At 34.5% G+C, this 12,899-nt stretch overlaps 3 protein-coding genes and 1 non-coding gene across 9 annotated transcripts in view; 2 read left to right on the plus strand and 2 right to left on the minus strand.

Moving 5' to 3' along the window:
- The window catches only part of LOC111639786, a 60,041-nt gene extending 49,850 nt beyond the window's left edge, over positions 1 to 10,191 (plus strand). For all 5 annotated transcript variants that reach the window (XM_023385729.1, XM_023385727.1, XM_023385728.1 and 2 more), the window contains 2 exons: positions 9,233 to 9,680; positions 9,766 to 10,191. In XM_023385729.1, coding sequence (XP_023241497.1) covers positions 9,233 to 9,680; positions 9,766 to 10,008 — 691 coding nt within the window. In that variant the 3' untranslated portion in view covers positions 10,009 to 10,191. The remainder of the gene's footprint in view (positions 1 to 9,232; positions 9,681 to 9,765) is intronic.
- On the minus strand, positions 1,199 to 1,271 carry Trnar-ucg. The gene has a single exon. It is a non-coding gene; the product is annotated as a tRNA-Arg (tRNA).
- Positions 1,823 to 4,936, minus strand: LOC111639788 (apolipoprotein D-like). The gene is made up of 4 exons (XM_023385732.1): positions 4,778 to 4,936; positions 2,377 to 2,522; positions 2,215 to 2,300; positions 1,823 to 2,146 (listed from the first exon to the last, which is right to left on the minus strand). Exons 1-4 carry the CDS (start codon positions 4,838 to 4,840, stop codon positions 1,878 to 1,880), a joined length of 564 nt encoding a protein of 187 aa, XP_023241500.1. The 5' UTR covers positions 4,841 to 4,936; the 3' UTR covers positions 1,823 to 1,877.
- A 28-nt stretch (positions 10,192 to 10,219) lies between the features above and the next one.
- LOC111639793 lies at positions 10,220 to 12,891 on the plus strand. Of its 2 annotated transcripts, none has more exons than XR_002759142.1 (2): positions 10,220 to 11,599; positions 11,668 to 12,891. XR_002759142.1 is itself a non-coding variant. In XM_023385737.1 (2 exons), the coding sequence occupies exons 1-2, from the start codon at positions 11,146 to 11,148 to the stop codon at positions 12,217 to 12,219; spliced, it is 600 nt and encodes a 199-aa protein (XP_023241505.1). In that variant the 5' UTR covers positions 10,224 to 11,145; the 3' UTR covers positions 12,220 to 12,891. The 2 variants fall into 2 exon arrangements, 1 of the variants encoding a protein (XP_023241505.1); XM_023385737.1 differs by having other exon boundaries at positions 10,224 to 11,193.
- The last annotated feature ends 8 nt before the right edge of the window (positions 12,892 to 12,899 follow it).

Consider the following 12,899-nt stretch of genomic DNA (forward strand, 5'->3'; position numbering starts at 1 on the left):
TTTTAACCTCAGTATTAAATAAAAGTCTTCATAAAGTTGTATTAACAAATATAAAATGATAGCTTTAAGGTGTGCTAATGTAATAATAATGAATTGATTCTAAGAACAGATTACATAATTATATTTTATCGAAACGAATTTATCAATGATATCATGATCACATTATGTTTACATCCTAAATGACGGGAAACGGATATTAAATAACACCGATGTAGAACCATTAATTTAATCCTTTCATAAAATCCTCCTTGTTTACTTTGAAGAACGGTCAGCCATTTAATTAACCCGTAAACGAGTACTGCTGCGTGTAAAAAAACACCGCCTCACAGTGAATACAATTAAATTTCCAAGTGAGTTGACAATAGACCTTGACTTTGTCACCTTGACATAGTGCAAGAAAACCTTGGTAGAAAAATATTCATTGACAATATCACCTATAAACATGCCTCGAGAAATGTTAAGTGTTTTATTTATTATTATTTTTTTAAAGCAGTAACAAAAAAAAATGAGCAGCGTAACAACTTGGTTTTTCGTCCGTGACAAATTAATAAAGGACTTCGTATCGATTATGACATCTCATTTTAAGATATTTCGGAGAATTTCGAAATAAGAATTTCAGTACCCATGCGACTATGAAAATGGTTTCGGGGAAATCTTAAATGTCCTTCGTTTCCTGACGTCACTAACATCAAATGATCGGAAAAGCTTTGTAAATTGGTAACTATCTTCTTGTATAGGAAATGACGCTATACGGGACGTGACAGGTGGAGGTCACACCTGTCACCTTATGAATAACAACAGATTAAGTGGCGCACGTTCGCAACTCCGTTTATTCTAATTTACGTTATTGCAAATATGATGCGCTTACACAAAACCCATTCTTCTAAAGATACGTTTAGATGTTAAGCATTGTTATAAGCAATTTCCCACAGCAAACTTTAAAATTTCACATACCAAAAAAAAAAGAAAAAAAGATAACATTTCCTCTTTTAAATATGCCTCAATAACCAAAACAACCTTTTGAAGGCATGCCCTTTTTCATGCTCTAATTAAGTCTTCACCTAGATAATTGTACTCTAATGCGTAATTTGTTTTTGTATAAATACAACTAAAATTCCGATTCATCTGGACTTAATAGTGTTGTAATGAGAATAAAATTGTAATATTAAAATGAAAAAAGGGAGAGAAAAAATAAAATCGTCCGCGACAGGATTCGAACCTGCAATCTTCTGATTCGAAGTCAGACGCCTTGTCCGTTAGGCCACGCGGACTGAATGAAAATGTCATTCTATTGGTATTATGACGTCGATCTCAATTAAACAATTTACCGAATAAAATCGTAATATGTGTAATTACAATTTTAATATTTTTATCTTAATTAAAAATATATTAATAATTTCAAATTAATCGAAAATCTAAATTAAAACGTCACGATATCGTTGTTGCTTTTAAATATTTTCGATCAATGACAATTTTCTTAGAATGACGTCATTTAAAGGTTCAAATCGGCACTCTATTAAAAACCGATCGTCGATTGGATAAAAAAAAACGCTTTTATTTATAGATTAATTTTTATCGCATTCAACGTAATTATTTTAAAACAAATAATTTAATAAATAAATAACTTTTTTTAATATATGATCTAATCCAGGGGTCGGCAACCTTTGAGCGGTGTTGTGCCGAACCTAAGTTATAGTGTTATTCCGGGTGCTGATATGATTTTACCAATTTTTATTATATATAGTATCAAAATTGGTCCGGTTATAAAGGAATTAAAAATTTAATAATTAAAATTTAATTTTTACTACGTTTCTATTCAATGAGAGTGGCACTGAAAATCGTCCCGCCTGCCATAGGTTGCCGACCCCTGGTCTAATCTATACGAGCAAAACAAAGAAAGACGATCTTCTCCTCTCTGCTTCTGGACACTCGCTGTGATCGATAACAGAAAAATGATTGACGTTGATCCCGTATCCCTCGAACCTGCGCCGAATTTTATCGATGATAAGTCTGTCAAGCCTAGGGGTTCTGCTGAGGATATCCGCACTTTGTACCTGGCCAAAGAACATATTTCGACAACTCCATACGGCGGCATACATTGTATAATCGGTCATGACCACCCAATAATTACTCGCTCCCCAAACACCTAGAATAATACACTTATTTAACACTTAAAAATATTTCAAATACAACAAGAAACCAATACAAACTTACTTAGAGGAAGATTGACCTCCATTTTTGAGGATATATTCGAATATGGGAAATGAATATTGCTACTTTGTTCTATCATCTGTTCTAATCTTTACAAACGTAAAATCAATCGATGACTTAAGAATTTTCAAGAATTTTATGCTTTAAAATCAAGTGATAACTTACCCAAGGAAAGATAATGTAGTCGATTTCCTAGTTTCAGAAAGTTTATACGTTATTTTATAAGCGTAATCATCTGTTTTGCTGATGTTCTGTTTAATGCAACGATTATTGGATTGAAATCTTTGTATGACGTACCATTCGCCTAAAAACTAACAAATACGATTTCTTTACTTAAAAATCAACGTATAAATCGTGTTAATGTTACTTACTCTATTCATATTGAAATATGGTAACGTGGGTACATCGGGGCAAGTGCCAAATTTGAATACTTGAGCCTGAACTGTTACGAGTAAGATTGATAGCAAACACGTTGCAATTCTGAGCATCCCGCTTCTTTATCAAGTAACCTCTATTTCGATAACTTATGAAAACAATAACACAATGATACCGTTATAATAATCGCGCGGTTGACCTAATGCTATCCCCGGGTCATCTCGGTTCCTGATATGGTAACTCAATTTTTAGAATAGGAGGTAGACCGTTTATAAGTTATGCATCTCCAGCTATAAATAGCTTCTGTATGCTTATAATAAACAAAACAATATCATTAAAGGAATGTATTCAGTAGAAAGCTTCGTGTAGATTAAAGAAACATGAAAAAAATATATATATTAATTGGGTCCATCTCTATGCTATCCAAGGCCGGATTTGCATACAATGCAGCTTAGGATCTCACAATATTTAATGGAGGGAAAGGGTCCTTTATATGTTGTAACCATGTTTTATACGTTAGGTCAGCAGTTATGTTTTCATTTATCACATTGCTAATTATTTACATTATTACTTGTACTTCCTACAAAGGACAATGACACAAAGAAGTGCTTCATAAGGTCAAGTTAAGTGAGATTTATACATCCAATCTAAATTCTTGCATGGCTTACTCTAACTTTTTAATGAACCATTTGAAAATATTAAAAAAATATATTTTTTTTTCAGAAAAAGCATATTAAAAAAACCGATATAATAAAATTAATTTAAAGCAACAAGTTGAGTTGATCAATAACAGATTGATATGACAGAGTATTATCAATCATCAAAAGTTTGCAGAAAATATTGAGTCTTACTTGTTAACTGCTGCAATGTAACTTGTTTATTCTCTTAAGTATATGATGCATTGCTACAGTTAAAGTTAATGTAATATTCATGATTTCTTAGGAAACTAAGAGTTAGAACTAGTTTTTCTAAAAATAGATTGACAATTAAAATAACTTTTGGGATACGAATTAACAATTTATTCATCTAAAAATCTGCTCTGTCATTCGATTTTATTATTCTAAAGTGATACGGAAAATATTCTTGGAAAATTTAATTCATTGAAATTCTATTGAGCTTTCATTAAATTATCAAATTACATAAAGTATAATTTTATAGAAAATAAATGGGTATTTTCTATCGCGTGTTATTGACAATTGACTGAATAACAATCTTATTTCCGCAATTACATACTTAAAGGAAATATTACAATATTTTTCTGTAGTTGGCCATTTATTTTCTCTTAAAATTTAACTTGTTCGAGCATTATCAAAGCTCGGATTGACTCGTTTTTTTCTGTATCATGTATGTCATTAGTATGTTAATTGTAACATTGTTCATTGTTAAATCCTGTCTGTCGATTATCAAATGTTAAAACTGAAAACATATTTACTTATATCTAATGACGTTGACCTCTGTTAATGCTTTGTCACAAGGCGTTTCCTTGTCACACAACTTTTTAATAAACACTCATTTGTAAATCCTGAAATGTCTTCGAAACAAAATTAATGAGAAAATTAGCGAATTACATGTTCTATAAATAGGCCTAGATAAATTAAAATTTATATTATTACATTTAATGTAATTAAATATAAAATACCCACTTACATGTGATTTATTTACCACAGTGTGCTTCAAAAGCTACGTTGCAAAATCATATAAGTTGGTGCAATATTTTTGAACATTCCATTAAACTATGTAGGGCTATAGATAATTTAGCAGATGAGTTTTATTTACGTAGACGTAAAAAACTTTTAAACATGATCACCTTATGCACACAACGAGTATGGTTGATTACCATACTGGTACTTATACTTAGATTACCAAATCAGTGGGCATCAAATCTCGTTTTTGAAGTAGCTCGAGGTTTTTTGGTGATTTATCACATTGTTTTTTCTTTCTAGATACCCTCAATTGGATTTATATCCGGAAATCTCGTTTGCCACATTAAATGAGCTAACGAATTAGCTAAATAGTTTGCTATTAAAGAAAATCATAAACCAGATAGATATTCCGTGTGATCATGTAAATATCAAAACCGAATATGCAACACTCAGGAAAAACTTTATAGAATAGTTTAGTTGAAAAGTATGTATATTTCACGGCCTAATTTTGCAAACAAAATGAAAAATCCATAATGGCCTTTGCTCACCTGATGTAAAGCGAAGTATAATACATAGAGTGTTGTTCTCTCTATAGGTTCGACGAGAATCATTTACACTAAATTAAGACTGTATAATTTTGTTCCATGATGTGCAATCCGGTGCACTTATGCAAAGAAAAAGTCGTCTTATCTTTTTAAGTGTGAAAGAAAAACAAAAACCACTGGTTTCAAACACAGGCTTCTTTGGAAATCAATAATTTTGTCGTTCTTTTAACTCGGTTATAAAAAAAGTAACTGTCATTTTATGAATAATTACAATTAATGCCAAATAACGGTCATCATTCGCGGATGATTCTGAATTGAACTAGAAATGCAAGTCATCTCAGACTTGTATTTCTAGTTTCAAATTTTAAAAACATCTTGAGAGCATGTATATGGAAAAACACTTTAAAGCAATTGAAACTTCGACTTTAGTTTGGCCTGTTTCTAACATGTCAACATGTTTTTAAGATTAGGTCTAACTATACAGTTTCTATATACCATTTCAGAAAACTTGATAAACTTTTCATTTAATTTTACAAAATACACTGCAACAAAACTCTAGTCAGAAATGGCAACTAAAACCTTTTCACCCTAGAAGCTTGTTAATCCGGCCATTCCTTTCACAGCGGAGTGCCAGATTAGCGTGTGTGTATGTAGGAAATGAATGATGTGACCTGTACTGATCCTTTTTTGCAACTGTACAGTTATATAAAGTGATTAAATTTAATAAAGAATTAATTGTATGTTACAAGTTTACTGTTTATATTTAAAAAACACGAATAAAAAGGGAAACAAATTATAATGGGAGATAACTGACGGCCGGATTAGCAAGAGTGTACTGAAATATACATACACATCTATAATTTATTCTGTTAATGAAGGAAAAAAAATTCAAACAAAATGTTTTATAAAATAACTTTATTTTTGAAAAGTTTTTAACCGATTTTTATAGTAATAAAAATCATAAAAAATAATTTATATCAATAACATAACTATAATTTTTTATTTATTGCAACAAGAGCAATATTTTCCAGCGATACAGCAGGTTCCACGTAACATATTAATTTTGCATCGTAATTATGATCTATGAGATACCGCATTCTGCCATAATCTAACAATCTTTTGCATTGCCGGCCAATTTCTTCTCTGCAATCTGCGTCTAAATTCATTCTTCTATACCTGAATAATTATTTTAATATATTATAGATAAATTTATTATTATATTGACACATTCTTAATTTTCATGGATATAAATCTAATTAAACATTATGTTACGTTATCAAAAATTTCCATTAATTACTGTTATTCGCATAATTAAACACAGTAAAACCTATGTAAAACGGGACAGCACGGTATTGAATTTTTTCTGTTTATGTCAGGTTTCTGGCTTATTCGGGTCACGAGTTTCTGCCAAATAAATAAATAATAATAATAAAATAGTAAATGCTAATAACGAGTAAAATCGTTAAATCCGACCCTACTCGAGATGCGACACGCGACCTTCTTTATCTCCTCGCCCCGTCGACCTTTAACCACCGAAATTTAATACGGGGTAGCGTCGATGCCCGTAATACGCCAACCTCCTCCTAAAATTTCAGAATTTTTCCACCAGCACAAAAATTATATTATTAAGCTTCAAAGAGGGCGAACAAAACCGTACTCCTGGCGCTTACACACAGGCTAACATCCGCATATACAGAAAAAACTGCCAATTTTTTTTTGTATTCGTTTCGGAGATCCGAGTCCAAAAAAGCAAAAATCTCGCGGGGTCATTTTTTACCGACTGCCGTACTTTCCCTCCGTTATGTATACGACAGAGCCGGGAAAGTAAAACACCGTTACGAGACTTTGGTGTTTCTTTCGTGTGACGAATTCGAAGTTTGAGGTAAATTTCTTAATTTTGAACGCGCCAGAATTCGCTCGTATAACTAATCCGAGGGATTTGATTTTCGGCCAATCGAAAGAATTTCTAAAATGGCCCGAATTAATACAGTTAAACCCGTCCAAAATGGAGCCAGAATAAAAGAGAAAAAACGTTCTTCGGAACAGCGGAACACCCGTCGAACCGGAAAAAAACGTTCGGTACCGAAGGATTCCGGTTTACGCAGGTTTTACCGTATATTAAAGAAACTCGGTGGTTGTTCCCAACGATAAAACTGTCGATAGAAAAGCGCTACTTACGGGGCCACTCTCTCATTATAGACTACGTAAGAACACCGTAGTTACTAGATAATACGGTTTGGGAGGCTAATCGGCGAGAGTCGTGTATTTTTAAAGTGTTTTTGTACCGTTTTTAGTTATTTCGGTTTCATTTTTTAAGTGTTTTGAAATAGGCGATTATCGATTCGGTTTTAGATCGTCCGTGTTTAAAGAGACGAGGCGGACTTTTACGAAAGGCCACGTAAATTTGGAATGGGCGGACTTGGAGCGAGTGGCTATAACCGAAAAGTTGTTGATTTTTACATCAGTCGCGGATTGCGCATTTTTGCGAGATGCTGGAAAACGCCACGCTAAATCAGTCCCACTTACGTTAAATTACATAGTTTCCAACAACGGGAACTACGACTCATTTATGCAATTTTGACGTTATAGGGTAAGCCAGTGGGTGAGATACTTTTTATAATATTTTCCATGCCGTGTCTAAATAATATATACCAGGATACTCGTAGCCGTGTGGGATTTTTTTATCCTATGTGTTCGACTCGAGTCTACCGAATATTAAAAAGCCTCGAAAAGAAACTTGCAAAATTTTAAAAAAATACTGTATAACCGATATTTTAAAAATAAAACCCTCCTACCGTAAGTCGGTCTACGTGGGTGTTGTAGACTAGTGGTCCCCAACCCCCGGGCCGCGGACCGGTACCGATCCGTGGATCAAATGGTACCGGGCCGCCCAAGGAACATTAAATTACTGGTATTTCCATTTTATTTACTATGGTATATTTCTCTCGGGTTTGTGCGACTTTTAATGGACGACGGAACAACGGAATANTGTTTTCTCAATTTTTTCCAAAAATGGACTTACATCACTTTCAAAATAAACGGTCCATATAGTTACCGCGCCGCCAGGTAATTTGTCCCCCATGCTGTATTTCGTTAATTCGAGCGTTATACATTCTCGAGCCGATGTTAGTCCGAGGGTCGAAATTAACGGTGCACTAAATCTATAACTTTGAAGTTTTGTCAATCAAAATGATTCGTAAACAATTCATTACATTTCAAAAATATTATAATACATTAGCTTTATACAAATCATCGCGTGTACGCTGTATATTAATAATACATGGGATTGTCAATTTCCAAAACAGAAATCATTTTGGCGGATTTACTCTTCCCATTGGTACGGAATACAATCCTCCTTTTCGGGCCATCTCCAACACTTTGAACCTGGAGAAAATTAAAAATTAAAATGATTCGATAATAAATATAATTTAAAAATAAATAAAATAAAAATGCCTTTGGAAAGAAATTATTTACGTGGATGACAGAGAAGCTAAGAACTGAATTTTAAATCGCCCCAAATCTCGGGCCAAAGTTACTTCGATGTGTGAAGACGTGTAATGAATATTTCTTTATTATCTTTAAAAAAAGATATACGCATTTTTTATTTACATGCAAATGCAAAAAGTTAAAAATTAATTAATTTTGTGATTTTTACTGTTGCCGCTGTTATATAACTGTTAACAACATCTTTTTAATCGCTGTCGGTATGTGTGTAAATTCATCGTAGCGATATATAGCGGGCATGGCTCTACCCCAATTTCGAAAAACATAATTTAGTCTCTTCGGGTGTGTGTGTGTGTGTGTGCGTAAAAGCATCGTAATGATGGATGGGCCACTCCCTCCTCAGCCCCTTTTGCAATAAATTAATTGATAACATTCGATAATCTAATTGATATTAACCGTAATAAACGGGGTGGGTTTAGTATTTATAAAACTAACCGTGCATTTTATTATAAAATTTTAATTATTAATATAAATCTTCCTGTTATTGTTAAATGTAATACTCGTTTTTACCAGCGGAGGCGGATCCACGGGGGATTATAGAGCGGTCCTCCCCATTGACAAAAAAATGTTAAAATTTATTGATTCGAATTCGAAGCGTCGTTTTTAAAAACATTTACGATGACAAATATGGTTTATCGGATGGTCGTGCGGGTGATAATACTAATTCAAAGATTTTTAATTTGTGTGTTAACCGATAAACAATACTGTTCTCTCCTTATTTATTATAATGTAGCGGGAATGGCCAAACTTCATCACGATAAGAGCCGTGCGTCGCCTATCGGAGATACACGAGAGTCGCATTCCCTATTGTAACGGTATACAGTATGTACCGTACTTAAAATACTATAGTTATCACTGCTCTATTGTAAATACCGTTGTCACGTTAGATTAAGGATATTAATGCATCGTTAACTATTGTTTTAAGAGATGTAATGAGATTTTTATTTGTTTTAGATACGGAAAAGTTTTAACAACTTCGATTGGTCGCATCGAAGAACGTATGCCCTTATTTTCTATAAGTATTCCGTCAGCTTTGGAAGAACGATTCCCCCATTTAAGAAAATACTTGAAATTAAATTCCGATCGTCTAACGACGTGGCTGGACGTGCACTCTATGTTAATGGACGTTGTTAAATCTACCTACGAAGAAAGCCCCCCGACACACGTCTGGAACACCAGAGGATACAGCGCGTGGAGGATGGAGATCCCTATAAACAGGACTTGCGAAACGGCCGGAATTGCCGAAAATCATTGCGTGTGCCAAAGCGAAGCTGTAATATCAGCCGACGATCCGAGATGTTTAGAAGCATCCATTATTCTAGTCGAACATTTGAATCAATTATTGGACGATTTTAAGTTATTCTGCGAAAAGCTTCGGTTAATAAAAACTTTACAAGCGTCTGTAAGTATCGATGCCGCTACGCTTTTGTTTTTTTCAATTGAATTTTCCTTAAGCTCATAATTTCATCCAGGTTATTTGTGTTTAGGTAATTTTACCGTGGAAACACCTGGTTCAAAAAGAAGGATACGAATTAAAAATGAGACTGTTAGTTTCATTGGCACCTAGCGATGCGGTAGTAGAAGCTCTGGTGCAGAAAACGGCGTGGTCGAAGCAATTTCGAGTGGTGGGAGACGTTAGCAGACTTAACAAATACGGAAATCAATCGTCTTGCATTCAAGACAGGGAATTGAGGAAATTCTGCTATTGTAAAAGTGAATTTACCAAGTGATATATTTTAAAAATATAATGTAAAGCATTTATACGACACCGTTCAGATACGCAATGGATCCAATATAAACATTCCTCTCCTCATCCCCGACATCCACTCGTCACATTGTTCATTGTCGCGTTTGTTATATATTGTTACGGTTTCACACTTCAGTTAAAATTAAAGTTTATCGACGTTTAAAAATACGTTTATTTAAAAAATTTAATATTTGTTTTATATTATATAATAAAATCGCCGTACAGCGGCTCCCGTGCATTTTGCAAAACCTACATTTCGGCTCCCACCGAACTTTCGCTCGCCCACCCCTGGCATATAATAAAAAGCCGGAATGGTCCGTAACTCCTTAAATGTCGACCGCCAACTACCTACGGAACCGGACCCGTTCGTAGAAAAGCGCTATTGTACACTCCCGTTTTTCGAGATTAGGGGAACGTCCATAAATTACGTAAAAGTATTTTTATACTTCTTCGACCGTCTATCGTTTTACTCTCGTAACGCCGTCGTACGTACTCTTCCTTAAAATTACGTAACGCGTATAAGTACTAAGTAGTGATACGCGGCGCGGTGTACCGAAAGTTACGTTATTCGTTAATTACGAATAAACGCGTACAAAGCGGTGTCGTACACAAATAACACGCGTTACTACGCCATACCTCGGCCACAAAAACGATAAAACTACCGGCGACTTAGCCCCTACGTATTTAACAAACTAAGACTCTCTAGAATTAAGTAACGACGTCGTAAATATTCCCCACCCCCCGTAACGCGGCGTAACCATTACCCGCCGTATCGTAAGTAGGTAGCCCTTACCTCCAGCTGGCTTCGTGGCGTGCCAGAGGCCCGCGGGAACCTTTGAACGGCGAGTTTTTCGCGCTGTTCGGAGGAGACGAAAGGTCGAAGGGGTCCGCGTATGTCTTTCGGTTTGTTTACTTCCTAACTCTTCCGGTAGGCGAAGGGTTTGGTTCGTTGTTTATACCGAATTTTTTCACTACGTTTATCAAACGCGTTAAATCATTATTTTGACGCGACAAATACCAGCGGCTAATTAAGCTCGCTTGCGAAACGGACCGCGCCCTCGGTATTCGATTAGACGTATCGCCATCTGTTGGCCCGTTTCGTGATTAAACGGCTTACTTGATGTCTCGTATCTGTATTTTGAAATTCGCTACCGCCATTTTTCAAAACGTACATGTTAATCCTCTGTTATTTATTTGTTTATAAATGAATTAAGGCCGATTGTTCGAAATGTAACGCTTTTTCTATGGGAAACGGAATCGGGTAGAACAAAACGGCTTTTTCGTTGGAATCCGTTTGAATTCTTCTATAAGATACGATTCGGAATTTTGAAAATCCGAGTCGTTAATGTTTTAAGAATGAAGTTTTGACAATTTTTGCAAAAGAATCTTTCCATAAAAAGAGTATTAAAGCCGCGCTATTCGTCGATAATCCCCAATTATTAGTGCCAAAGCGCAAATATTTTATATTTAATAAGTTTTTACACGACTAGGAATGATGATTTTCTTTTATGCGAATTTACACGTTTTATAGACGGTAGAGACGGAATCGTCGTCGATTAGACACATCTTTTTACGTACAAGTTTAAAATATTTAGAACAATAAAAGTAAATACGACGTTTAAATTTACTTTTCTATTTTAAGACATTGAAAGGCCTGACTAAAGTGGCGGATAACAGTTTCCCCAACATGATCGCTCTGCTAACTGGAAGGAAAGTTCGAATGGTACCGCAAGAACTGCCCGGTAACGAGAGCGCCGGACCGTACGACCATTGGCCATTTATATGGAAGAACTTCAAAAAAGAAGGGTACGTAACGGCATTAACCGAAGACGAGCCAGAATATACCATTTTAAATTATTTATCTAAAGGCTGTCTTCGCAAACCCACCGATTATTACCCGCGACCATTATGGTTGGCTTTATCCGAATCTTCTCTTCTGAAGAAAAGTTCCACCTATTGTCTGGGAAATATTCCCACGTACACGATTTTATTCAATTGGATGAAAGAATTTATAGAAAAATATAGCCGAGAACTGTATTTTCTCTTCTCCTTTTACATCGCCGTTACCCATACGAATTTCAATAACGCTCAATATTTGGACGGGGACGTCTACAATTTGCTCAGAGAATTGAACGAAAACGGACATTTTCGGAACACGGTGGTAATCGTTATGGGCGACCACGGCAATAGGTAAGTACTTTAACTACTCGTAAAACTGCCGTAACGGTACCGCCAGTTGGGGTAACTTTGGCTCGAAACAACAGAAACTGATTAATATTGCGCCAATATTTTTTTTATGTTCGGCACGAAATAGGGAATACACTTAGGTAAACTGTTTAAGTTTTTCGAGTTTTTAAATGCCTTAAAAAATATTGAAAATACCGTGGGAATATGCCAAAGAAATATGGACCGTTTATTTTGAAAGTGGTGTAAGTCCATTTTTTCTTCTTTCGAGATATTTAAACATTTGCATTTTAGTTGATTCAAAAATATAAACAAAGTGTACTAGGTTTGACAATGTTTCTATGACTTTAGAAATATGTAAGTTGATTGCATAAAGACTTCTATGCGAATTTATCCAAACTAATATATTCTTTCTGGGCCATAAATGGACTTACACCACTTTCATAATTACTAAACTGTAAAATTCATTAAATTTCTATTATGTAAAACTCAATGTCACTTGAAACACATTGCGTTTTATTCTGATTTTGTTCATATATAATAACAAGAAATAAAATAGTATTGTTTATTCTGAACATTAAAAATATTTACTTATTGTTAAACTATTTTATGATAAATTTATCATTATTATGAGCTTACCATTAGACACTGCTTTTCATTTAGATTCATTACATGGATTTTTTTCTAGTC

Source organism: Centruroides sculpturatus, unplaced genomic scaffold, assembly GCF_000671375.1.
Source record: "Centruroides sculpturatus isolate CEXI.00-Female unplaced genomic scaffold, Cexi_2.0 scaffold668, whole genome shotgun sequence".
Taxonomy (NCBI): Eukaryota; Metazoa; Arthropoda; class Arachnida; order Scorpiones; family Buthidae; genus Centruroides; species Centruroides sculpturatus.